This window comes from Anser brachyrhynchus (genome assembly GCF_964034855.1).
Source record: "Anser brachyrhynchus genome assembly, chromosome: 4".
NCBI lineage: Eukaryota > Metazoa > Chordata > Aves > Anseriformes > Anatidae > Anser > Anser brachyrhynchus.
Window position 1 is genome coordinate 28,769,262 of NC_137698.1, and position 27,349 is coordinate 28,796,610.

At 38.4% G+C, this 27,349-nt stretch overlaps 1 protein-coding gene across 3 annotated transcripts in view; it reads right to left on the reverse strand.

The window, feature by feature from the left end:
- Positions 1 to 938: 938 nt before the first annotated feature.
- The window catches only part of CPE (carboxypeptidase E), a 59,051-nt gene continuing 32,640 nt past the window's right edge, over positions 939 to 27,349 (reverse strand). Inside the window, exons 1-9 of one of the 3 annotated variants that reach the window (XM_080591755.1) lie at positions 21,197 to 21,251; positions 19,910 to 20,106; positions 17,871 to 18,038; positions 16,909 to 17,026; positions 15,686 to 15,868; positions 10,008 to 10,147; positions 7,259 to 7,358; positions 4,871 to 4,989; positions 939 to 3,675 (exon numbers count right to left, since the gene is read on the reverse strand). In XM_080591755.1, coding sequence (XP_080447881.1) covers positions 3,577 to 3,675; positions 4,871 to 4,989; positions 7,259 to 7,358; positions 10,008 to 10,147; positions 15,686 to 15,868; positions 16,909 to 17,026; positions 17,871 to 18,038; positions 19,910 to 20,106; positions 21,197 to 21,248 — 1,176 coding nt within the window. In that variant the 5' untranslated portion in view covers positions 21,249 to 21,251 and the 3' untranslated portion in view covers positions 939 to 3,576. Of the gene's footprint in view, positions 3,676 to 4,870; positions 4,990 to 7,258; positions 7,359 to 10,007; positions 10,148 to 15,685; positions 15,869 to 16,908; positions 17,027 to 17,870; positions 18,039 to 19,909; positions 20,107 to 21,031; positions 21,162 to 21,196; positions 21,252 to 27,349 lie in introns of those variants that run through there. The other 2 variants (XM_080591756.1, XM_080591754.1) reach the window with 2 other exon arrangements.

The window sequence follows — 27,349 nt, forward strand, 5'->3', positions numbered from 1 at the left end:
TAAAAGCAGCAGGAAGCAAGGCACTCCTCCACTGGGGCAGGTCTGCTGAGAAGGCCTGGAGGCAGCTCAAGCCCTCAGAGACTGACATCAAACTGCTGCTGGTCTATGGCCTTCGGTGGCCTGAATCAAACTAAGGTCACATACGGAGACAACCAGGTTGATGGGAACTACACCTGCTTTAAGTTCTGCCTCCTCTGAACTTATCTGTCATCCTGCTCTGAACCCTCCTTCCTGTAATGAGCTATTTACCAAGTGTTCCTAACACACCTGTTAGTGTACCTCAAAGAATCTTGATAGCAATTCTGCTTTCTTACATACCCTCTTAGTTTTAATTCACACTTCAGATTTTGTCGTTATCAGCTCAGGGATATGACAGAACTGTGTGAACTCAGATATATCAATGTGCACATTGATATATGATATATATTGATAATAAAGTGCACAACTGGTGAAAAGGGAGATGTAATTCAGATGCAATGTTTTTATTTGACTGGCTTCATTATAATCCTGACCATCATAGTACCACAGTTTTGCAAACACCTTGCACACTGTGCTTACTCATCCTAAGAAATAATATGGAAAAACGATGGGATTGTAAGTACCATGAAAGGGAAAGGGACTTACAAATGTGGATGCCCTGTCCTCACTGACCCCACATAGATGCAGAGCATCTCATTCTTCTCCAGGACGTTACTTGAAAACCTGTACGGGAAGAGCTGCCTAGGAAAGATGTATCATCCAAAATCAGGCTGTTCTGGCACAGAGCAAAGGGGCCATGGCTGGCTCCCACTGGGATACCAGCATTAATCCCAGTCTTGTTCCTCTGTTCAAACAACAAATTAATTGGCAAACGCACCTCACTGAGGATGTTGCTGACATACCTTACAGACATGCCCAGCCAAAAAGGTCATGTTTCGATCCTGTAAATTATTCACACATTTTACATTTTAAATAAACCTGTAGATTTATTGTACAATAGTACAGCATGTGTCTTTTTAACCAAAAGCTCAGCATCACACAACACTTTAGTCTTCCATTTAAACATACACGGTCCTACAACACAGCTCAGTTCAGCTAGGAAAGCTACATAACTCATTGAAGTTGTGACTACACTGTTCTGAAGGATGTATACCTACAGCAAGGACAGTGGCAGTGGTTCTGGTGTTGTAACAGTTAATTACTTTAACCTGTTCTCAGCACAGTAATGGCAAGCAGCTATCTAAAGCAAAACATAGATATCATTTATGGGACACTACATTTAATCGCCAAAGCACAAAACAGTAGACTAGAGGATCCCACAGATAAGGGTTAGAGATGCACCATGACCTCAGTTTGATGTAATGTCTGCACTAGCTATGCCACACAACCCACCACACAGGCAGACTGGATGCAAGACAGGCATTGCACCGCATCGTAATATTGTTTAGATTGAAATTGTAAGGTTTGGAAGCGGCAGAGCAGGGTGTTCTGTACAAATATATACTTGCCATATTACATTAGTTTACAGGTCAGAAACACTCCTGTAGCCAGTTGCCCACATGCCAGCAGTCTCTTTAGTTAATTTTCGTACTGCTTGCTTGAGTTTTACCTGGTTCAGCTGAAAATGGTATCATCACTTCAAGACACGGGTCGTGCTATGTGTTGTGTGTCTTAACCTTTCAGATCATTGGGGACCACACAGCTGAACTGGTGTAACTGGGCATCCTTTATCCATGCACGTGCTTGTGCCCAGCTCGCTACAGACTCTTACCAAGATATGCAAAGATAAGGTAAACTCTTGGTTTGCCACACAGGCTCCTCCTCACAATGGGGATTCAAAGGTCATCACTGGATGATGACGTACACCATGTGAAGTTCCCCTGAAGTCTGGAATTTGACACCTAACACCTAAATGATCTACAGATTACACAGTACATTCTTGATCAGAAAGTGTATTCATTTTTATTACTGTTCAATTTATCAATGTGTGGTATGCTTCTTATTGTAAAGGATAAAGTACGTTTTTTATTAAAGTATATCAAATTTTCAGAAAGTATTTTCAGTAGATTTTTAAATACCCAAGGGAGGTAAATTTGGATCCCACTCCTGGACATGTGATTTTTCACTTAAGGCGGGGAGCATGATAGTGCATTGTTGGTTGGTTCTGAACAGTACTGAACTCCTACAACATCAACAAAAATAACGTGCTCATCAAAACACAGACAGTGATACTAAAGAAACAGAGGAAGGAAATCTGTATCAAACATCTGATCTTGAATTAAAACAGGCCAGCAATAGTGTCTAAGCTTTCAAACAGATGAGATGCTTAGCTGATATCAAGTAGCATACCTGCAGCAGCTTCAGAAGAATTATACCAGACGTGCACCCACTACAGTTCATGTGTATTCTCTGACTCCACAAGCTTCACTCAGACAAAATACTAAAGCAAGCTAATCCAAGTGTACTAAGAAATTAAAATGGGTGGGGAGGTATCTTTTTAAATCAAAGTTGCTTTATTTGGTAAAATTTCACCACTGATAAAATTTTCAATTCTCTCCATTGCTTTTGGATTTAGATAAGACTAACCAACAGAAGAAACAAAGTTGGAAACAAAACTGTTCTTGGCTTTTGAGACTAAATGCATGTCCTCTGTAATTCTTGGTTCGTTGTCTAAACTTTGTGTAAAGCTTTGGTAGCTTTCAGTGAGCATATGAACTTCTGGCTGATTATCTAGACACCACTGATACATTTAGAGATTGTTGAAAAAGTAGTTATCTAATTTAAATAGACATCACCTGAAATTCTATTTTTCTTGCTGTAAAACAAATATAAGCAGCATATTAACATGATACACAAACTTTTCTCCTTTGTCCATTCAAAATTTTTAATTTGGTTATTAAGTAATGAGAAATAATTAAAACCTGATCTTGAAATGTCATTAACAGCTTAAGGAATAAAGCTCTTTTATTTCCTGAATTCATTTCATGCCATCTTCAATAAAAGAACTTATGCAGATTCTTTCTGCTTATTAAAATGAAGCCAGAAGCTTATGTTTCTTATGTATTTAAATAGCCCCAACACCAGAAACATACAAAATATTATACTGTATTTTAATCCTTGTAAAACATCATTACACCACCGCACTGCTATTATAAATCTTTTCAATAACATTCATTACGGAACTCAGTAAAGAGCACCGTCTACTACTATGCACTGTCAAATACTTCTGGCAGTATTGGGAACTGACTACAGCATTTTTATTTATTTATTTTTAAACCAAGATTTAACCTACATATTCTGAACTTGTACATAATACACAACAGATTGTACTTCCATATAGGCTGCAGACACATTCACTCATTTTGTTCTGATTTGTATATGAGTAGATTTTCTATAACAATATGAAAGAAAATTAATAACTTCTGTATCTACCTAGGAGTTTAGTAGTTATTTTTATTCATATTAATCAAAAGATGACTGAAAAAACAAAGTTAATTATTGTGAAGTGCACAAAATCTAAAATATAGGGACTTTCCACAGTACAATATAATAAATCAACATATAATAGATTCAAGGCTGTAAAGCCAAAATCTTCGTTTAAAAATTTAGTGTTTCTGACATCATCTTCCACCATTCCATCAACTCTTCTTTCTCTTCTTCTTTTCTTTCAGACAATGACTCCAGTTCAAAATCAACCTGAGTAAGAGAAACAAACAAAAACTTCAGCAAGAGACAGAGAGAAAGAAGTGGATGTTTTGAAGAGTCATTTATTGAAAGTTGTTGTTTAACATAGCCACGAGCCTTCAGGAGGTACTTCCTATTTCAGGCTATTTAAATATGATATAAATATGGGGCTGATTTAAATATGTGCAACACTTGCATATCAGTACAATAAACTTATCTAAAACTGCACACAGATGTATAACAAAATTTCCAAAAGAAAGCAGACATCTGACCAGTCCTTGACTTGTCTAAAAACTTGTCTAAAAAAACATGGGCCAAGGAAATTAAAAATTGAATAGTAGTCAGGCACATAAATCTTCTAGCATATAATAATGTGTCTCGTCAGCAATCTGCTGTCTAACACCTAGCAGTGCAGACTCCCAGCATATCAAAACATGTATTCTATTTTATGCCATCAGGAAAATCCAGGGAGCTCTTCTGACATATGGCTCACTAGTGTAGATATGATGTACATCTTCCTGTATGATACGCTCTACAGAAATAAGCATCTATTTTAATTTTCATGTGAGGAATCCACACTTGTACAGAGAATGAATTAAAAATGCTTCTGAACTCTCAAACAGAGCTAAGTCTTATTCACCATACATGCTCCATCACTATCTTTTTGAGTTGCTTTCTGAGTTCACAGAATCACAGAATCATCTAGGTTGGAAGAGACCTCTAAGATCACCAAGTCCAACTTCTGACCTAACACTAACAAGTCCTGAGCTGAACATCGTTTTTAACCTGTGAAGGTAGTCACCTGACAATATAGACTACAAATACTAACTCTCAATGAAAACCTCAACATCTCTTAACTCTTTACGTCACACAATTTAGAGCTATGCTGTAGTCTTCTATTTGATCTGCTAGCCATACATCCACTAATAAAAAAAGTACAAATATTTCAGTGTTATCCTTCTCTGTGTCAGCTTGCTTTAAATAAGACTAAGGAAATGAAATGAGTTTGAAATGAGACTACTCTCAATGGCTTACACAGCACATACTAGAAAAGCAGATTTCCAGACTGTCTTCTAAAATAGCATATATTGGTAATACTCTGAAAAATAACCTCCTGATTACACACATACCATGAAGGGGAAAAAGAGAGAGAGTTTTTCTTTTTTGCCATAATAGATGCTAAACTGACATACACGTGAACACTTACCATGACAGCAGGGCTAAAGGGCACAGCTACTTTTTTAGTTATTGCTAGATAACCTGGTGCCGAGGCTGTAAGTTTGTAATTTCCAGGCACAAGCAGTCTCCAATAATCACCATCCTTGGCTGTAGAAAAGAAGAAAAAATAAAACCACATAAATATATATAAAACTAGTTATGCGGCCAAGGAAAAGGGACTGTCTAGCTTGTCAGCATCTTTTGTGTTCCTGTCAGCCCTCTTCTTTTGGCTGTCTGAAAGAATTTTTCTTGTAGGGCTATATAAATATATCACCACAGACTTTCTTCTTTTCAGGTAATCAAAACAAGCATTTTAACTCTGAAGTTGTGCTGTAGCCCCCATGAAAGATTTTGCCTTCTGAGGTTGAAGGCTTTCCAGCACACTGAAAAAAAGAACAATGTGGGACAAGAGCCTTGCTTAGAAGTACTCCACCAATGCACGGCCAATTTCAAGCATTTGAGTTTGTCTGCAATGCAGAATGTTTTTTTATGTCCTTCAATATTCTGGAAATCCAAATGTAAATAAATTTTATTCCCCCCAAATTCAAACAAACAAGACTACTTTTCTCAAGTTATATTGCAGAGACATCTATAAATGCTCATTTCCTGGAATATTCCATGTGTCACCCCTGAAAGTATCAGTATCTACAGGTTTCAGTATCCAGGCAGTGTCTAGGACTTTTTTTCTTCCATTTAACTGAAAAAAGAAATGAAAGCTTGATCCACTGAGGTCAAAGAAGGGCTCCTGCTGCACTGATTGTTACTGCAGACAATCTTTCTCTGCCACAGAATAAAAATGTGTAATCCTGTTCTCTGAAATGAGCCCCTACCGTTTCCACAAAGAATCTGATCCTCTGTGCACAAGGAGTGGCCAATCATCTGATTTGTCACAGGCTAATATTGCGAATGTCTGTCTCCACACAGAACTTCAGAAAGCATGACAAATTATTATAAAGTCCAGTTAGCAGTGCTATTCAAAGTACTTGTCCATGCTCGGGGAAATATTATTTAAATATCTGCAATTTGCATGGTCAAAAAATGTTAATAGTCAGGCCAGCTGTCCTCAGACTTCTTTCTTTATGCAACAAAAGAAAAAGCAAACACTGGTACAAAGCAACGATAATGATCTGTTCTACTTCCTGGCAATGAAACAAAGATGAATTTTAAGTCATGAACAAAGGAGCAGGAGAAAGAGAAAAGAAAAAAAAAAAAAGGAAGAAAAGAAGAAGATCTATCCTTCATTTCAAACGTGCAAAAATTTAAATAGTTATTTTCCTCAGTGTTTTGACAATATGCAACTTCCAGGCATATACAGACACAATAATATAAGGGGATTCACTACAATACCTTTCTGTACCACAGAAGTGTGAGGTATAGTATTCTGTGTATCACTCTCTCATACTTCAAAGTATCTCTGCAAAGCTTATTCCCTTAAAATTTATTTCCAGCCTTTATACCTTTTGCTGTCTAATATATAGTGAAAGAAGGTGGCTAATGTTTCTGTTTGGCAGAAATGCCGCCCTATTTGTAGGTGATGTGAGAACAAACACAAATCAAAGCCAACTGAGGGTCTACCTGTCCTGTATCATTGTGTTCTGCACCTCTGTAACAGTACAGTGAGACAGATCATTGGCTAAATGATCATGTTGTAAAATGCCAGTGCTTTATGCATGATCTTATTATTGTTTTTCTAGTTAGTATCTTGTAAAAACAGTAACAACAACAAAATAACATTTAGTATAAGAATACATGGTCCACAGGGAAGTCTGCAAGTTGGCACTGTGCAAACTACCTTGAACTCATTCATAGAGTAAAGCACAATACCACCCAAGAGGTGACACAATTTTCTATGAACACCAACATGACATATGTCTCTCTTAGAACTGCCCTTCTAGAAAGAAAAAATCAAATAACTGTAAACAGCAGAGAGAATTTACCTTCTCAGGACAAATTTATGTAAACTGAAAATCTTTCAAGAATTTACATATGAAAAGGTATGATCACATCGTAATACAAGTTTTATACTGCAGTTTAGGCTTTCGACTCAAAACAGCACTGCCAACAGAACTTTAAATTCTGGCAGAGTTGTGAAACACTACTTGCACCACAAATCAGTAGAAAAACCAAACATGAATAACCAAGAGCCATCAGAACCAATCCATTCTGGAGATCCATTAACTCCCAACAACCGGTCTTCTCTCTTTGAGAGTAAGCTACTGGAGGAATATTCATGAAATCCTGCAGATAACAAGCTTCTTGAGGCACAATATGTTTTTCTAGCTTCAAAATTTTAATACCTTAAGGCATCAGCTAACTAAGATCTTAAATGGCTCTAGTTTGTGAAGCAGAGGATATAGCAGTATATTCCAGCACTCACCTGATGTAATGTCATGGCTTATCCCCTCCACAGAAATTGTAGCATTTGCTATTGGATTGCCCTGAAGATCTTTAACAAACCCCTTCACTCCTCGATGGATCTAAAATAATTAAATAAAAGCAGAAGCACATGAGAAATTATTTAACAGTTCTTAAGAAAAGGCATTTTCATTAGTAAAATATACTGATATATCTAAGGATGCATGCTACGGATCCCAGTCTACATTTTGACAACTATCAAGGATAATTATTAACAAGTATATATATATATATATATATAATACTAATATTGATAATATATACTATAGAATTTTCTATGTATAATCATTATTAAACTTCATAATGGCACAAACAGTGATGAGGTAGAAAATCAGCTGATAGTTATATTAATTTCTCTGCATTATGCAAACATTTCTCAGAAACGGAGCAAATCACAAATCACATAAACACTAATTTGAAAGTATTTTTCATGGGGAATTAATAAATGTGCTGAAAAGTTATGAAAGACAGTCTGAAATTACTTGTTTTTTGTTTTTAAGGCTTCATCAGCTGCAAGAATTTAGGGCTAATAATGGACACAACAGCTTAAAAGTTACACATTAACAAGGTTATGCGGATACTTGGACTTGCACGAGCAATTCAGGACCTTGTGTGAGATGCCTGAGCTCTCTGCATTGAGCACCCAAAGCTCCCAGGTCTTCGAGCTGGGATCACCTGGAGCCACAGCACTCTCCATGTGGCCTCCAAGAGAGAGGCCATGGTGGGTCACGTCCTACTTCCTTCTCGCCTCGTGGGCAGCGTTCTCCCGGCTGCAGCAGGGCATGCACTGAGCTTTTGGGATCTTCATCTTAAAACCTTATCTGTTCAGTTTCTAAGAACTGAACCAGATTCCCTGCTTTCTTTGAAATCAAAGGAGTAATAGCAGTGGCCCTAATGTTTAGGGTAAGACAACCTGAGAGCAGGGACCAAAGTTTACAATCACTTCTTACTCTGCCCAGTAAACATCAGAGTTATCTAACCCGTCTGTTGCCAGCATATATACAACTAAAGCACTGATTTAACTGCAGTGTGTGGGGAGACAATCCTGCTGGTATTCCTGTAGCTTGGTCTGAAAGCAGACTGAGCTCCTCAGAGGCAAGCACCTTTCCACAGAGAAGCTCTCAACACAAGGCAGAATGGGAAGTTTTGAATTTGCGCAGACAGGCATCTTATTGGGAGCCTGGAAATTAAGCAGGGAAATGCTGGGGAGTTAGGGATTTGCTTTGATTCTGTGGCATTTGAAAAGATTTCTGGCTCACACGTATTTTTATTTTTTTCGTTGTTTGAGATTTTGATGTTCTCCTTTAAGAAGCTCTATGATGTATTCAGCCGCTATAATTTAGTTCACCAGATTCCTCCAGTTTACACTGTGGCAGAAGCCTGACACAGATCAGCTGAGAAAAGCAGAAAGTACATATTTGCACTGTCCTCGGCAGTCACTGGGGAGCTGGAGCATGGGGCTGAACCTCTTACCCTGTAAGAGGATAAAAACAGTGCCAGATAGACCATCTGAGCTTTGGGGATAAAGCCAGCAGCTCCACAGGAGCAAAGGAAGTTGGCAAATTAATCTCTTACATGTTAGTAATTTTGAAAATGCAGTGACACCACAGTTTTCCATGGCTCAGAAAAAAATAACCCATACACTAAGGAGCTCAACAATGTCTAGATAGCTGAGACATGGGTCCCATAATAAATTCCAGTGCAGATAAAGCTTGTTCTTCACCCTAAATACAACTTCCAGAACTGTTCAACTCAAACATTTCATATAGTCAAATATTTCAAATTTCTGGCTAACTAAAGCATTTCAGCACAAATAAATTTTTAAAGAAATTACTGTGTTACTTGACCAGCTCTGCTAACAAAGTGTGTTTCTGATTTCACAATCCTAGGTGTGTAGCCATTAATGAAGCCAGATATATTTGCAGTCTCTAACTATAATATCTGGATTACAGACATTTGAAACTGCCACAGTGTTTGGAATCATTTTTTTGGTTCAGCCTGTTTACATTGGTATGTAATCCTTTAAAAAAAAAAAAAAACTCACACAGAGATCTATTTCAGGAGTCTTAACTTGTAACAACCCATTAGCACAAGGTTATCTAACCTCATAACAGTGCTTTAAAATTCTAACCAGACTCTGTATCATTTTTAATTGAATCACTCACTTTAATCACAGGAAAAGCTCTACACTCAGTGTCAGCAGCTCATGTAATCACAGAACAGAGGAGTATCTACAAAACTGGGATTACAGATGTCCCCTGACATTATACTGAACTGCCAGGCAGTTACAGCCCAACCGCATCATCTAGGCTCCCTGTACATCCAGACTGATTCATATCCTATGTTCTGTACAAACACTTTGCTATCTGTAGAGGGCAATTCATCTCTTAGTGTACACATCAGCGCTGGTGGGATGAACTATACGCTGGAGATGTGTATTTCTCTTCATTAAGAAGGCCAACATACATCATTTAAGTTAGATATCTGTAACAGATGAAGTAAGGTGGGATGACTCCATACTATACACCTTTTTTTTCCTCTCTTCTTCCACATGTTTAGAAAGATCACACAGGATTTATTTACAGAGACATGTAAGAACTATGGAGTACCAATCAGATTAATATAAGATTTAGAATTAGATATTCACACAGCACAAAGTTCAGAAGTTTCACATACAATAACTAGAGTTTTCCCATCCTCTTTTTTGTTACCTGCTCAATGTAATTAATGAGAGAGTTCTTGTTGTCCTCCCAGTAGCCCTTCAGAGTTTCTTCAGGTGGGAATTTTTCACAGCTAAGCTCCACTGTGATTTCAAAACAGTTGCTGCTGAGGTAATTGAAATCCTGCATTCCTGCAATGCCAGAAAAGAGAGTTAGTGATGGATTTTGCATCGTTCCAAAGTAAATAAATACCAAATATTTATGATTTTCCACAAAGAAAAAAAAAAAGGCAAACATCCTATTAATTTTTTTTCCATAGATAGGAGTATTTCCCACCCACTCAAAGGCTCTGTGAAAGAAATACCAGATAGCCTTCAATGCAATAAGAGAAACCTCGTTATTAATGCAACTTTAATCATATGAATTTAAAAATATATACAGTAGTATCATCTCTAGGCATAAAAACTTGGTATGAACGACATACTCTTGCACTTCTGAGGCACTCATCTGGCTACATGGGAATATTGCCTATTGCAAATCTGTCAACAGAAAACCAAGACAATTTTTTAAGTGGATCAAGCAGCTGGAGTGGGAATGTGGCTGTCCCCAAGGGTGTTACAAATACGTTCCTTGCAGAAGCTGATACAGATGATACTTGCCTTCCCAGTCTAGGTATCTAGCAAAATCAGTGGACTCATGAATGGAGGGCTGAAAAGAAAAAAGCTACCAAGCATTTTAAGCATTCCCACGGAGGTCACCAAAGGATTTAAAAGCAGCTACTTTGTTTAGCTCTGTGTTGCCTCATTCAAGTTAAGTATAAGACCTAACGTAGTCTCCTTACCAAAGCACTGGCACTGTGCACAGCAATGCCCAGAGACCTGATGTCATCCCCGAAAGAGAACACTGAAGGCAGCAGATTGAGTCAGGTGGGAATTTGCCAACACATATGGGTGAAGAGTCTATTTTCTGCCAACCAGGCACGTAGACTCCTAACTACCAAGAGGAGCAGGGACTGTTCAGACTCCCTAAAGCTTTTTATTTCTAAGCCTTTTATATGGCTGAAAAAATAGGACAAATGGTGCTGCAGGAAGGGCCGGCTCTGATGTCCCACCACACACAATGCAAGATGGACCATTCACCAGCACACAGCAAGAGAGCAAGAGAGTCATGAGTAAAATCCTGACAGCAGTGCTGACTGCCAGGCATATGTTCCAGACACCAGATAATGTTGTTTTTCTTGATTCTTGCCTTTCTTCTACAAGAAACCATGAAGAGAACTGGAAGCCAAAGGGCATGATGTAATTTACTGTGATGCCAACAGCTCTTGACCATTGCTGCTCCAGTTCTCAGGAAGTTTCTCAGGAAGCTTCTCCCTCTTCCCTCCCAAAGCAAGGTGATACCAGGGACACCCTACTTCCTCAAGGACAGCAGAAATATAGTTTCAAGTTTTGTGAAAAGTGGCTGAATCCGTTATTACTGCCCTATTCCTCCTTGTCATGCACGTGGCATGTGTCACATGCATGCACATCACCACACTCCCAAAGCCTCTCATTTTAACAAAGAACAGCAAAACTTATTTTCCTGCACTTTAGCAGGAACCATTCTGAAGATCAGAAAGGCTTAGCAGACCTCAGATATAACTGAGATTCACACCCTTCATTGCTGACCACAAGTATTATTTTTCTTTGCAACTGAGCAACACAAACACTCCTCTGTTGCACTGTTCTAAAGGACTACAGTTTCCCTGCATTAGTACTTATGTAAATAAGCACAGAATACAGGACAAAAAACATTTATTCAGCTTTTACAAAAGGAACTCCAACCTTTGAAAAGAAAGTGGAGTGCAGGAGGGTGCTCCTGGCATCCAGGCATCAGAATTGCCTAGACTTTGAATTACAAACTACAACACTAAGCTAGGACCACTTCCACATATCAGAAGACAGTAACTTCTAGCAGGACAGGACGGAGCCTTGTGCAGAGTGTGGAGAACATGTGCCTCCTACATGCTTCTATAAAATCCTAAAGAAATGTTCTTTAACATTGTTTCCAAATCTGGTAACATGAAGGGTAATTGAAGTTAAGAATGAATGGAGTGCCAAGAGTGATTTAAGAGCATCTGAAGATAAAAAGACATTTAAACAATAGCCTACAAACACTGCAGTGGAAGCTGCTTTGAAATGCTATTTTTGTAATGACTTAAAGATCTGATTAGACTCAGGTGATGCTCTATGACAGAACAAGCAGAACACACATATGGCTACCAGAACACGCATATGGCCAGCTAGTACTTCATCGCTATCTGCTCTTCTCATTTATATTTCCAAATAGATATTCCATACAAAAGGTACATTAAAAAAAAACATTATTTGTGTTGAAAAGTTATGCACTCAACAACTAAGAAAATGCCAAAATTAAAGCTGTCTGCGCAAACTTAATTTGGCTTTCTTGTGCATAAGTGAAATTACTAATTACATGCTGACGAGGAGAAGACCAGTGTTAAAAATAGCACAGATTTTATGTATAGGCTTGTTTTTGCCTGGGGTCCGATGGCTTAAGAGGGCCTTTCCTAAAAACAGAAAAACTACCTCTTTGCTTTTGCTTGCTGCTCTCTGAAAAACCTACAAGGATCAACTAATTTCAGATGACAACTAATGCAAAACAAGTGTAACAGGTATCATGGTCTCAGATTTAGCACAAAGATGCCATTGTGGGGGCTGACTGCCTCTGTGCTCCTGCTCCACAGAAGAAAGTAATTACTACGCAGCAAATGGTTAGAGAAATCTCACAGAAAAGTGTATCAAGAGACAAAGCTAGTGTCATATATTCCTATACTTCATCTGCTCTCTCCACCCGAAAACCTCAAAGCCTGAGAGGAAAATTGTCACCTTGCCTGCGGCTGACACGGAAGTCCTGAGATTTCCAAGAGGGTAAGGAAAAAACACAAATGCAATGGAAGGCACATCCTTACTTCCAGTTGGAGGGAAGGGCTGCTACCAGATGCTTCTGCCACTGAACATCCAGTCTTCCTACTGAAAGAACCCAGATACTCAGAAAAATACACGCAAAAACAACATATACTCATACGAGAGAGCCACCAACGTATTATCTCTGCATACATATGAAGACTGCCACAGGCCCACCAAGCAGTGCTGTTTTTCACAGAAGGTAGAAGTGCTCCACCTGTGGGAGAAGGGCAGGGGCAAAGAAATGGATGCAGCACAACTGGAACCACCATAACAATCTTTATAGGCCAACATTGACTTTAGTAACTTGTTAGAAAGAAAAATCAGCCCTTCCTGGGTTAGAGCTCTTAGTCTGATGAGGTACTATCAAAGAAAGCATCTCGGAGACCACAGCCTCTCTCACTTAGCTCTGCCATCCCCCACTTTCTCCTTTTTCCCTTCCTTGCTAATGCTCTGCTAAAGCCATGCTTTCCTTTCGACACCAAACACAGCTCCAGTACCAATCTCATCTAATTTCTACCTCTGTTCCCTGTCATGTTGCTCCAGTTCTTCTTTCTCTACACAGTTGTGTCAATTCCCATTTTATTTTGCCTCCGTTCAGTCCACAGAGATCTCACAGGGATAGCACCAAACCTGTAGGTGCTCACAGGCCCCAGAAGAAACCCACAGCAACCCCAAAGGTGCAAAGGCAGGGAAGAGCCACCTTAGCTCAGGACCAGAGCAGACACTGAATAGACAAGGTCTCCAGAGAGTTTCCTCCTGATAAATTCTAACCTCTAGTAAGGATATATAATGAAATACTTTTCCTACAGCAATACAAATAGCTTTTCAATAGCTTTCACCACTAACTTTGAGTGCATTATCATATGGATAGCAAAATGTCAGCTAGCTTTCCAGAATAAAGCTTCCAAGAAAATCTTGAACTAAGCAATGTTTAGTTATTTTCCTTAACCCTAGACATAGAAACAAGAGAACTGTTTTCATTATTTTTTGTTGTTTTTTTATTTCTTAAGTTGGCCTGTGGCAATTATTAGCATGAAGGTTTCGGTCAACAGTTACAGCTTGCCAGCTGGTTTTTACACTTGAAGGAAAAAACAACAAAATAGATTCATACTGTATGGTCCACAGTCTATTGTCACCTTTCCATTTTTTATTAGCTACACCATCTTAAGATCATAGATCCTGGTTAGAACTAGGATTCCTTTCTACTAATTTCTGTACAAATACATGAGAAAAAGAAAGGGCTCCCTTGGGGAATTTCCAGTCTAACTTAAAATAAGATCCAAAAAGAAGACATAATTAAAGCTTTCCAACAATTTTTTTCCAATGGAAAAATGTGCCTTTGGCATGTGTAGTTTAGTCAGAATAAAAGCATTTCATCAAAACAATGGATAAGATTTTCCTAAGGAAAAAAGCTAAAAGTTAAACATGTCCACATTTATATAGTTAATATTTAATATTTTTGGACTGAATTGAAACAAATTTTAATAGTTAAACCTTTTAATATTTTGTTCACATTCAGCTTGTTTTTTTCAATTATGCAAACACCATTTTGTAAAGGGTGCTTTTAATGGTTCCAAATCAAAGGCTGTGGAAAGCTTCACACAAAGGAGAACACTTGCCTTTCAACAGTATTCAGAAATGCCAACATTTTATGTCATAGCTAGTCCCTGACACTGGTACCACAGCAGAGGAAACATGCTGCCCCTGAGAAGCCTGGTTAGACTATCACTGAAACTACCCAACACTTTGAGAGATTCCTACTCATTCCACATAAAAATTTATAATTCATTCAGAGACCGTTACCTTGAGTATTAAGATAAAAGCAAACAGTAATACTGGTATGTGTGTTCAAAGTTATCTGCTACAGATCAACAAAGCCAACGTGCAGACAAACCATTCCATGCTGAGTTTCCAGCTCAGAAATCCCCAGCCAAATTTTCACCTGAAGTTTCAACCGAGTTTAGCAACACAGAAGACTCTGCTTGATTGAGAATCTACATATTCCCAAATCTGCTTTGATTCTATTTACAAAGAAAATGAAATATCAAAAACTTTACTGAAAAGGAACGAAAGCTCTGACTTCAAGCTACACTCCCAGACAGACTTCTCCTTGAAAATCAGTTTTCAAGGAACCGCAGTAGCTCTGCTGGTCCTCTTAGCACAAAAGGCTCTGCCAAAGTCTAGGGAAACACCACCTAGACATGAATCAAGCACTAATTAAGCCAAGAAGTGTAAAGATGCAAGTTATCTTCATGGCTGGATTTTGTTCCCATGGAAATCGAAGGACAAACTTCCATTCTTCCATTATCTTCAACACTGGCCACAAAGCCTTCCCACATCTTCCAAGGATGGATACTTTCATTATTGAGGTTAAAATGAATGGTTATTAGCCTGTTATCTCTCATCAGGGTTTGTTGGGGGGGGGGGGTTATTTTTATTTTTTTAACTTAAACCCTCATCATGATAACACAGCAATTGCTCACCTGCTGCAGAACTATTACATTTTCAATGACCTGAACTTTGAATGAAGAAATACTGTAGACAAAGCAATAAAAGAGGAATATTTGAATAGGAATCACAATGAGCTTTGTGAGATTTTGTTGATGCACTGTGGTGAGTGATCAGCCTTTGATCTACCCTTAACCAGACCAAAAATTGTGGATAACCTTGTGGTATTCCTGTCTGTGGGAATAAGTTCCCAGAGTGAAAACTCAAGCTTGAAATAACCACCCATGACACTGAACCCCCAGCCATGGGTCTCACCTCCCGGGACGCTGTACCATGCACCACCATTAGTCGTTCCATCCACAAAGCTGCTGTCATCATCATTTTTACGACACGGTGGTCTGTTTGGATCGGACATGGCGGGATTAAAAGAAGAATAACTGCGAGCCAGGCTTTGAAAAATAGCATCATCAGGGCAGGAGCTGTACTCATGAGCACTGCCTAGGGAGGAAAAATGGTCCAGGAACAAGGATTATTGAAAATGCAGTCACAGGCTGGGGTCACAACCTAGATTAACAGTACTGCACAACAAGATGAAGCTTGGAAATTCCCTGTACAATGGTAAGTTTCCTACAGCACCATCAACAAATATTGCATTATTTAAATAACATTAACATGTCCCCAATCCTTAATCAATTGCCTGTATCAAGTTGTCCCATTATTAAGGTGATTTATATGAAAATATTAATTTCAAAGTGCACCAGAAATCTACATTCTAGGCTTTGGATTCTTTTAAGAACACGGTACATAGAAAAGTGTGTCTCCCTAGAGATTTTTAAAATCTGGTCTTAAGAGGATTTGCAATTAAACTGTACAAGAGTATATTGAAGAAAGTCAATCACTGACAATACCATCAAATCACTTCAGACATGTGCCCATACTACTATGGGCTAAACGATAACATCTCTGCCACAAAGAGACCCTTCTTTTTATGTGATCAATACTGAAAAAGTAGAAACAATGATAGTTGTTTTTATCAGCATACAATCACTTTCAGAAATTCACTTTTTAAAGGTTCAAGAAGATAAACCTTAGATCATAAAGACAGCCTAGATACATCTCTCTGGCTTCATTTAGCAGGGTATAAACAGCCCAGCTAATTTAAGACCTAAGTTACTTCATTAAATACGTGAGGGACCATGATTCCCTCAGGTATTACATCATTTTTGTAATGTAACTCTACTGAAACAAGCTATCTGTCTTAAAAAATAGACAACACGGTCATACGGTGACTAGCTTTAAATACGTCATTTTAATTAATGACTATTAATACTAAACTAAGTCATTACAATGCCATGATATAATGTTTACAAGTGAATCTCAGGTAGCAGTGTAGTAAGTATAGATCCATATATTTATGTATGTATAGAATAATATAAAATAAATATATAATAATATTTATAATAATTAACATGGAATAATTTTTAAAGTATAAAGTATTTATATCTCTTGCTCTTTCATGTTAACTTGTAACTACACACCACTCCGAGTCTCATCGTAAGGGTAGTTGGCAACAAGGTCTCCTCCATGAAGATTGGCAGAGAGCACAAAGGGAATATCCATAATCCAGTGAATGACACCTTTTGTTTCAGGAGCAAGCTACAACAAAATAGCATTATCAACAGTTACAATTTGATTATTCAGTGTAGAGACTTATTTACTTACATATACTTGGCTTAGCTATAATCATACATATTGTGCAAGCATTTAAATGAACAACATTTTTATTTTGGCTTCGTGGAGAACTGGATCAGTCTTTTACATCAGAATCTACGTAGATTCACATCAGTCTTGAAACTGGTGTAAATTAGTTCAGAGTGAGACCCCCAGACAGAGCTATCTCACTATTTTTCTCCTTTTATTATGGCTAAAAATAAGCATATCAAATTTAAAACCAAAGAAAAGAATTTAAAATATATGTTGGTAGGATGTAGTCTAATTCTATGCACTGAAAGTAAAATTACTTTGTTTAATAATTTAAACCGGGGGGGGGGTAAATGCAAGAAGATTATAAAAAAAAAAAAAAACCTCCAGATGTGAAAATACATTTAAGTCTTAGGCTTAACAAAAATGCACATTATATGTGAGAACAGTTATCTAGCCAACAGTGTAATCACACACAATATAACAGTGAATTTCTGGCAATGGTAAAATGCTGAATATCTGCAAGAATCTATTCAGACCAAGGGAGAAGGCTACACAATCCCTATCCTTAAAAACAAAGTATGTTTTGAATGAGGAATTGATTAACCAATACGGATCAAAAGGTTTTACTACAAGAAGCCATCAGATGAATGCGACAAAAAAAAAAATGAACAAAATATTTTCAAGAACATGAATCACATAAAGACTGCATACACAGCTCCTAGGGTTTGCTGCATGTCTGTTCCATAAAATGGAGGATATGGGCACACAAGCGACTGGCTCTACAGCCCTTACTTACCTTGGGATTCTGGTCCACAGCCTTTTTCATGTTTTTCAGCAGGTGGTTGTTTGGGCCACCTTCTTTCTCATTAACATAAACTATTCTATCCAGATCAGGGAAATTTCGGTTTAGATCTATTCCCTGGGCATTACTTCGACCAACAAACCAGTCTTTAAGTTCACCAGGCTAAATGAGGAAAAGAAGCAGAAAGAGAAAGGCAAATGGCAGATTAATGAGCTGAGGCACCAACCCTTATGTGGGTATATCTACCCATGTAAATTCACATCATGATTTTATTTCTCCTGTTCTCAAGAACAAGAATGGATCGTGTGGGAGTAAAAACTGGAGCACAACAGCCGAGTGACCTGTATGTCTTCCTAGAGCTCTGCAGGAACAAAATTAAACTATTTCACTGTCTCAGAGGAGATGATCATTCCCATCAAGGCAGATCTAGACTAAGGATGGGCAAAATTACCAGCAGCATCAGATTTTCCAGAGCCTGCCCAGTTTATGCCTGCTGAATCTTCCCCTGAGACCTGGCTTTTCCCCATTGCCTCATACACATACTTTTGACTTACAGACCTCGTTTCAGTGAGCCTCAAGGCAGCTGCAGATGTATCTGCCAGCTGCAAGGAACATTTGCATTTGCTTCAAAGTTCCTCTAAATGGCTTCAGGATAAAGAAGGACCTTAATCTTTCTTTCCCTTAATCTATATTTTTATTTTTGCAGTGACTGTCAGCTTCATTCACTGCAAGGGTGGCACTGAATAAAGATGCAGCGCGAAGTTTTACAGAATCTTTTCTTGAAGCTACTTCTTTACAATAGGTTTTGTTTTGCTTTAAGGAAATGCCTTGAGGGTGCATAGTTTTCCGTAGCTTGTCTCTCTAAGCTTTCAGTATTTCTGTAAAATAGGTTTAGTTTGATTTTTGGTTTTAGTCTTGGGGTATATTAAATCTACTGTCACACACTGTTTATAGAGTCAAGATGCTGCTAAATTAGAATAACAGCAGCACTGAAGGAAATTATACTATAGATAATAAGTAATTTTTAAAGAAATATTGTAAAAGCAAATGTACTTGGACTAAAGAGAGAAAGTTTCAAATCGTATTACTGAATCTCTACAGTGAGATTTCGAACAAGTGAAATACGGCACCAATTTGAGGACAGCTTCTGCTTTATTGCCACTAGAGGGAGACATCATCTTGGACATGGTTTAAAAGAGGTCTGACGGTGGGATTTTTAAAGCCTTCGCAAGAATCAGTTTAATGAAGAGCTTAATCAGGTTTGACTTATTTAACGATGAATAGTCACGTAAAAAGAATCAACATTTCCATATTTTTTTAAAAAAAAATCAATACGCCTTGCTGATCAAGAAAAATCTCATTTTCCTTTAGAACATAATACGCACTAGAAACCCAACGTATCAGGGTCCTGATTGGCCTCCAAATGCTAACTGTGCATTAATATGTTTCTTGACTGAGTCTTCATCAGAAGTTACATGCTAAATATTCTTGACTAATAGCTAAACTAAATCACCTTATGCCGGAACTTTAGAATCAAAGCTGTTTTTAATAAAGAGATGGCTCACAGAGTTTCCTTCTTTTGAAATCAAGAACTAATGGATGTGAATAATTCATATAAATGTGTTTACTTGAGAATATTTTTAAAGGAAACATCAACTTTTTCCCTTTCTACCACTCCAGAAATGTGATATATTCCTAGAAGTTACTTGTTCGGGAAGCAGTTTAGTCAGTGAACTCAGATGAAAGAACATGCATGAAGCATAAATATCTTTATATTTTTAAATTAAGTAGATTCATTTATAACAAAGATGGCCATTTGTGGAAAACTGTCTGTGATACCAGCTCAAGTACAAAATCCTTCTTGTTAAACAGAACAAGCCTACCGTACTATTAGAAAATACATCAATAATGGTGTTCCATCCAACAATCACCACAGAGTTCATGTATTTGTAAAGCTGCTAAATTAAACTGTAATTTTGATCCTCGGGTTAATATACATCGATAGTTATTCTTATATTCACAGCCTTACGAACCTGGGATGCTGCCTTCTCAAAGCCGTCGGGATTCAAAGATGGCATGATATGGATACGCGTGCTATGGATCAAATTGATAATAGTTTCATTCCCTTTCTGGTATTCATTACACAGGTACTGAGCCAAGAAGATGAGCAGCTCCCTTCCAACAGCTTCATTCCCATGCATATTCCCAACATATTTAAATTCTGGCTCTCCTGCAAGAAAAAGGAAGAACATGTCTTAGAACAGCACACAAAAAACAGGCATGGGCACCACACAGCACGCCAGAGCCACAGCTATCCCTGTGACTCCATCTGGTCACAGTATCCCCAGGAAGCTACAAGTCTCTTTCAGAAAAGTGGACTGAGATTTTTTTCTAAACTCTGGCTGAACAAACAGTAATTTACATTCATGTGTTTGCCGAAGGCAGAGAAAGAATACCAGAGGACAATAAACTACATCAAAATAAATGTTAAGCGTGGCCATTAACATTATTACTGTCGAGATCTAATGCAATTGATGCCTCAGTACCACAAAAGGGTGTCCCGATTTTTAAACATATAAACTGACACTAACAGTGCTTCTTATCTTTAATGTTCGCTCCAAGATTAGGTTAAGCTTATCATACTACACATGCATTAAACTGCAATTCTTTTACCAAAGCACTGCCAGTGAACAGCTGTTGATCCTAGCGGCCTGAAGAATCTTACTCAGCCATCGCTTTGGATATTCAGCTCAGACTTTATGAAGCAGGTACAGTAACCTAACTTGTAACGTGGATCATTCCCACTGAAAATTGTAATAAACATTCAAAGGTTAAATATGTAAGTAAACAACATATGTATACGTTTAATTATATAGTCATACGAACTGTACATCCATATGAATCATATGAATTGATTTTTATGTTGAATATTTATAAGGATGTTTAATAATATATTTAATATAGGTTTGAATATATAATGTACATTTATAAGTATTCATACATCCATATACCTTCTTACATATGTGTATATATGTATTCATAAATTCAATATTTAAATAAACATTCCAACACTCCCAATTGCTCACAAATTGCACTCTCATGACCCTAGACATAATGAACATATCAGAGAGGTCTTAGAGCTGTTAAGGATTTACCTTTAAAAGAACACATTTTTTGCCCTAATTACAGAGAGGTTTTACAAGAGATGTAGGTATCTGCAGGAGATTCATAGGATTGTCCTGTAACTAGCCAGAATCACGTGTTGTTTTCTGGGTTAAAGCCCTTTTTTCTTATCTTTTTCCTTTTTAAATACGGTTCACCTGTTAGAGCAGCTTGAATCAAACCATCTGCTGGTGACATGCTTTGAATCATCTTTGAATATGCTTTTTGATAGCCTTTGGCACTATCACAGTGGCAAATTCAAGCCAGGAAGGGTTACACAAACAAGGCCTAAATAATTGCTAATCAAGCACACATCTGCTTACGACTCTTCAGTCTGTGCTTGTTAACCTTAATCCAGTGATAAGGTGCTAGCAGGCAGCACGCTATTAATATCATGCCTTCTTTCCTTCCTGCAAAGGTGGTTTTGTACATATAGATTATTCCCTCATATCTTTTGTCAGATAGGTTAAGAAGTGCTCTAGTTTCAGTGAATAGCTTTCTTTTTTTTTTTTTTAATCTGATACACACAATTCCATTACTGGGACTAAAACCCTCCATTTCCTGTTTTGGCATTGCACATCTTACTGTTTCCTCCTATCTGTTAATACCAGGGAATGCAAGAGGTCTAATCATCAAGAGTAATCAGACCATGCACTCAGAGCATGGATATATAAATACTATTTAATAAAATGTGCAGTGCTGCACATCACGTATTCTCATAATTAGAATACTCATGCATATGCATACTGGCATGCTACTTATGGGGAAAGTGTTTCACAAGCTAAAAGACAGATCTGTTACCATGGTAAATATGAACATGGTCACATTTTGCATTTGTGGTTTTCCCTAGGACACCACTATGGATGCATGAAAGTTAAATCATTTCTCCTGATTCCCAGACTGTGCACTGTTCACCTGCCTTTGCTTCCCACTTGAATTTTACAGACCTGGTTCAAATAAAGGAATAGAAACAGATGTTTCCCATAGGGTATTGCTTGCCCCCACCACGACCACTACCACCAAAGAGTTGTTAATAGTGTTTAGAAAGCTTTGTGAAAACAGGCACAGCCTACAGTGAACCCAGAGTACAGCCTCATCGACCACATAGCTTCCTTCAGTGGTAATGAACCATCCTACATGGGCATGAAAAGATAAGAGGAGTTCAGAAAGAGGTAGAGAAAGTCATTGGAATTACGGAAAGCCTTCCCTGTGAAAAGTGATTGAAGAGATCAGCCCTGTTTTCCTTATGAAGAACTGCAAGAAAAGGGAATAGCCATATATCCCAGTCATCGTGGCATGGAGTAATCAGTCTGGAAAGCAGCATTTCTCTACACCACAAAATAAGAGGTGGTGATCTTCGGTGAAAGGAAGAAAAATGTCATTTTTTAGACTGACATAGAAAAACACAATTACTTATAACACAAACTGTGAAACTAGCTGTCAAAAGAACTGTGCTGGCAGCAAGGTGTCAGCAGAACTCCAAGTTTTGCTAACAAAACCAAAGTTAAAAAAAAAAAAAAATGAAGGCAAAAGAATGAAAAGGGAAAGATAACAGCTGAATAACAACCCTGCTCCAAAAGTTATTATTGTGTCTATATGTTAGCTCCTGTGGGCTTTTTCTTGCACCTTTGTCTGCAGCAGCGAAATCCATCTCCTGTCCATCCTCTGGCAGCCAAGAACAAGTCTAGGAGGCACACACATGTGGGAACCCACTCCCTGCCAGCTCCCACGGTCGCCTGTTTCCATATCTCTAGGCACAGCAACCAAAGAAATACTGGGTTTCTGCCCAAAATGTAGCAGACCGTATCTGACAGTTTTAGGAAAACTCTTCTTCATTTCAACAGTGTAATTTACTTCTACAAGAACAATAGAAAATATGGGCCCTTCTCATATCTAAACCTTGCAGCTGTTCCAAGGGAAACAAACTTGATTTTTTTACTGTTCATTTCAACGGAAACAAATTCATGCTACAAGCTGGCTGTGGGCAAATTAGCAGTTTGTTCCTTAGTTGTCCATGCCCATCTCAGGCAAAGTCGAGGAGACCATTCTGGAAAAAGGAACAATGCTGCTAAAGTCATTCATTAGCACCACACAGCCCAAAGAGCCAAGGATACTTCCAAAGCCTATCTGCTGACATGATTTTGTAGTTAGGGAAGCCCTAAATTCACATTTGCATCTCTGACCGTCCTTCATGGTCAAGCAAAAACTGCAACTCAGGGTGTGCATTCTGGAAACCTTTTTGAGTTGTTTTTACCTAACTCCTTTCCTAATCATCTGTTCTTCTAGGGCAATGAAATCTAAGCTGGAGGGCAGGCTGCTAACTGAGACCAACAGAATTATGCTCATTGCTCCTCTGGCTGAGCTGAGCAAGACCAGAGCTTTAGGGAATGACCCTACAAGGCAGCCAGCATCCCAGGTCCACTTCTGAAGGAACCCATTCCTTCTCCACTACTGCATAGGCTAACACAGATACCTCAGACACCAAGGACATCAGTCATATAAGCTGCACAGTACAGCTTTTGCCAGCAGCATGATGACTAAAAGACCTCCTCACCTGGGTTCCCTGGTAATTCGATAGCTCCTACCACACTGCTTCTTTCAGGCTTCCCTCGAAAACCGCCCACCCCACTGTCACCTGTTGCTAGCATGCTGCTTAGCTGAGGAATAGTTGTTCTTCCTGCTAATCCCTCATGAGCCATTTAATACAGACCTTAATCACCCTTCGTGGGATTCCGTAACTGTAATTGCCTCACAGATTACTTTTTTTTAAATGAAAAGACTGCAAATCTCAATTTGATGATGAACTTTTTAAGCTTCTCCAAACCAGCGGAAATGCTCCTCTTCCACTGCGGAGAACTGGAGGTAGCTTTGAGGGAGAAGAGGCATAAAGAAATTAAAGCTTTTTTCCTCATTTGACACCCAGACATATGTAAAAAAAAAAAGTAAAAAATTTTAATGGATCTCCATGGCCCAATATATGGTAAACACAAAGGAACATATCTGCTGCTTGAATATTTACAATTCTTGTTTAACATTATTAACTTTCCAATAATTTCTTTATAAAAGATAATCTCATCCATAGTAGCCACAGCATGCCTTGTGTAACGATGTGAAGATGGCATTTATAAATGCTTACACACAACTTCAGCCCAGATACAGAGGTTTCTGGTAACAGATGAATGGGTGGCTACTAACATCCTTTGGAGCAAGTCACAAGAAATCAAATGCAGCAATCAAGTTTATAAATGTCTTAGTATCTCAGAGAAGCCTAAGCCAGCACATCGTTACGGCTTTTAGAAGGCTTTTACATCCCTCCCAGATTGACTGTGCGGTACATTACAACCTGATAAACGATCGAGGAAAAAGTATTTTAAAATGTCATGCCTTTCTGGTGCCTGATAAACATTGTGAAATGTCACTTCAATTCTGCAGTTACAGTTAGCTAAGGTCTTCTGCAGTTTCCTAGGAACAGAAGGTACATCATTAATATTAGACAGATCACCCAATTAAAGATGACTAACCGCTGCCTTTTTTTAGGTCAGCCTGTATTTGTAAAGACAGTAACTTTCTAAAATGTAGGTACAAAAAGTTTAGCACCTACTAATTATATTTACTTCGAGTCAAGATAATGTCACTCCACAAGTCACGCTGTCATGCCAAGCAGTTAAAATGTACAGTAGCGTAATGTTAAAATGTATAGTAGTCTGCTCGTGGAAGTGCAAGCCATATGGAAGAAAAAATTAACAACTAGAAAGCTGAAGTGCTTAATGACCCATTTTGCAAATGAGCATCTATTACCCTTAAAACTAGAATCCTTCTTCTGTCTTCCTATATTCCTTCTGGAAAAGCAAGCGGTGTTCCTGAAATAATAGACATAGTGTTTTTGATTACTTAGAGTTGCTTGTCATTTTTAATATGGCAACCAGTAAACATTTCTTGTAGATAAACAGTACTCAGAACATCTCAGAACTCCTGCTGGCAAGAAATTCATTTATCTAAATGTGATTGAGGACTTTCTTATGCTCCACATTTTTGTTAGTAGTTCAAAGAGAAGGAAATTCTCTGGAGATCAACTACATGGAAAACCAAGGATTATAAAATGAGTTTCTCCTTTGAACAGGAAAACATTAAGGGAGGAAAAGAAGAAAATAAATGCGGAGTTGAAAAAAAAAAAAAAGAGTGAAAGAATTAGAAATGTTAGATTTCTGTCACTCTATAAACTAGATGTCTGCAACCTGCTCTAACAGCATTTCAATAGAAAAGGTGATCTCCATGACTTGTGTGAAAACAGACAGCACTGGAAGATAGAAGAACAGGGCAGTATTAGTTTCTAAATCTTTCTAGAGGCCTAATACAATTTTAGGATGACATTTAATAAGGAGTAGTATTGGTATTGCATTGCTGAAAGGGAAACTACTGAAAGTTTCACAATTAGTTTACATGAAAGCAGAAATGGGACAATACTCACAGCCTTTAAACCTTTCATGTTCTTGCCATTAACTACTACAAAATGTACTGGGAAGAAAACAAGAAGAAAAGAAATTCAAGGAACTTTTGGCAAGCTCCTGTTTTAAAAAAAAACACGCATTTTTTCACGGCCATGTTTCAAGACTGGCCTCAAGCTGTTTCTGGAAAATTTCATAACTATTGGAGCACTACTGCTTAAAGCCAAAGTTAACAGCAGAGCCTGTACAGCAAATTGAAACAGGACTGAAACCTTGCAGAGAACAGCTCTGGTTCTGCTAGCATTGACCTGTATAAATTAAGATGCAATCTCCATTCTATTGGGTATCAAGTCTGTCACTTGGGCTTCAAAATGGGGATCTTCTTCTGTATCTTCAGTATGGCAAAGAAAATCTCCAGGCAGATTACCTCATGCTGAAGACGGTTCCTTCCACCACAAATGTTCTGAGTCATCCGATGCTTCCTTCGTGTCTCTAACAGCCCACTCCCGCCCCTGCAGCTACAGGACGTGCCACAGCCTCCCACCTGCAGCGGGCCAAGCATCTGTTCTGCTCCTGCAGCCCACATCGCTGGCACATCCCAGTGCCAGGCTTTCCACAGCACCCTGCACTTACTCTGCAGGGTCACACAGCATAGCACTGAGTGAGGAACTCCTACAGCAAAGCCCCCATGCTGTGTCATGGAGAAGAAGGCGGCTTTCTGCCTGCTACACTCCTGTTGCTGCGCATAAAAGGATGGTGCTGTGTAAGGGAATCGACGATGACTCGTTCAATCGTAACAAACTAAATTTACTTATTTAATCAAAACCTTTAACTTAATATGAAACACTGAAATATAATATGCACAAAGCCCTGATTTTGTGTAAATGTGTTAAAAAGCACTCTGTGAAGTTCAAAGCAGATTAGAAAAAATGTCAGAATTTTAGGAATAACAAATACCCATCTCTACATACATCCGGATTAACCAGACTGGTTTTGCCATTCCGTTGCATTTTTCGTGCTCTAGGAAAAATGAGCGGCACTCTGCACTTATAGAATTTATTACTTAGTTACAGTGGCCGGTATGGTAAGCTCAGCACTGAAGATGAGGTTCCTGAGAACACCAAACGTGAAACGAACTGTCCTGAACCAGCCCTACCAGTCAGTGGCAGAGTATGGGACATGTGCAGTTCTTTCATCTCCCAGCTTTTGTTCTCACTGCTAGGGGGAAAAAAAAAATTGAATAAAACATACCCTGGGAATATTTGTGAGGGATGCTGGCAGTACAGAGATGACACAAGTAAGCCTCTACGTATCCCCTGTGATGCTGGCTGTGGGATACAACAGATCCAATCCAGCTTTCTGCTGTGCTCCATAGAAGGGCGAACTCCTCCATTTATAACTACGTGTGACCAAGCAAATTTTCATATCAAAGACTTTCACTCCAGCAACCCTCCAGTTTTGGTTGGCACATACAGCAACAACACTTTCTTAATCCATCAACTCATCACTGACATAGATCTTTTGATGAAGAGAAAGTTGATACATAATTTAGGTGTGTACTTATGAGGATTCCTCATCAAGCTCACTTAACAAGCTTTCCCTCTTCAGGAAACTACAGAATCTGCTTTTTCACTGCAGCTACAAAAGTCCCTGCCAACCATCACAGCACTTCAAAAGGACTGAGCTCACCCATCTTTCCCACTGCTTTTGCAGGCAATAAGTACATGGGAAATTTCAAAGCTAATCTAGTTCAAATGGCTGGTTCCAGCAGAGAAACATTTGGAACTTGGAGCTCTACTTTTCCTCATCCTGATTTTGTGAAGAGCTGAAAAAAAAAAGGTTGGAAATAACCCATTTACATCCAGA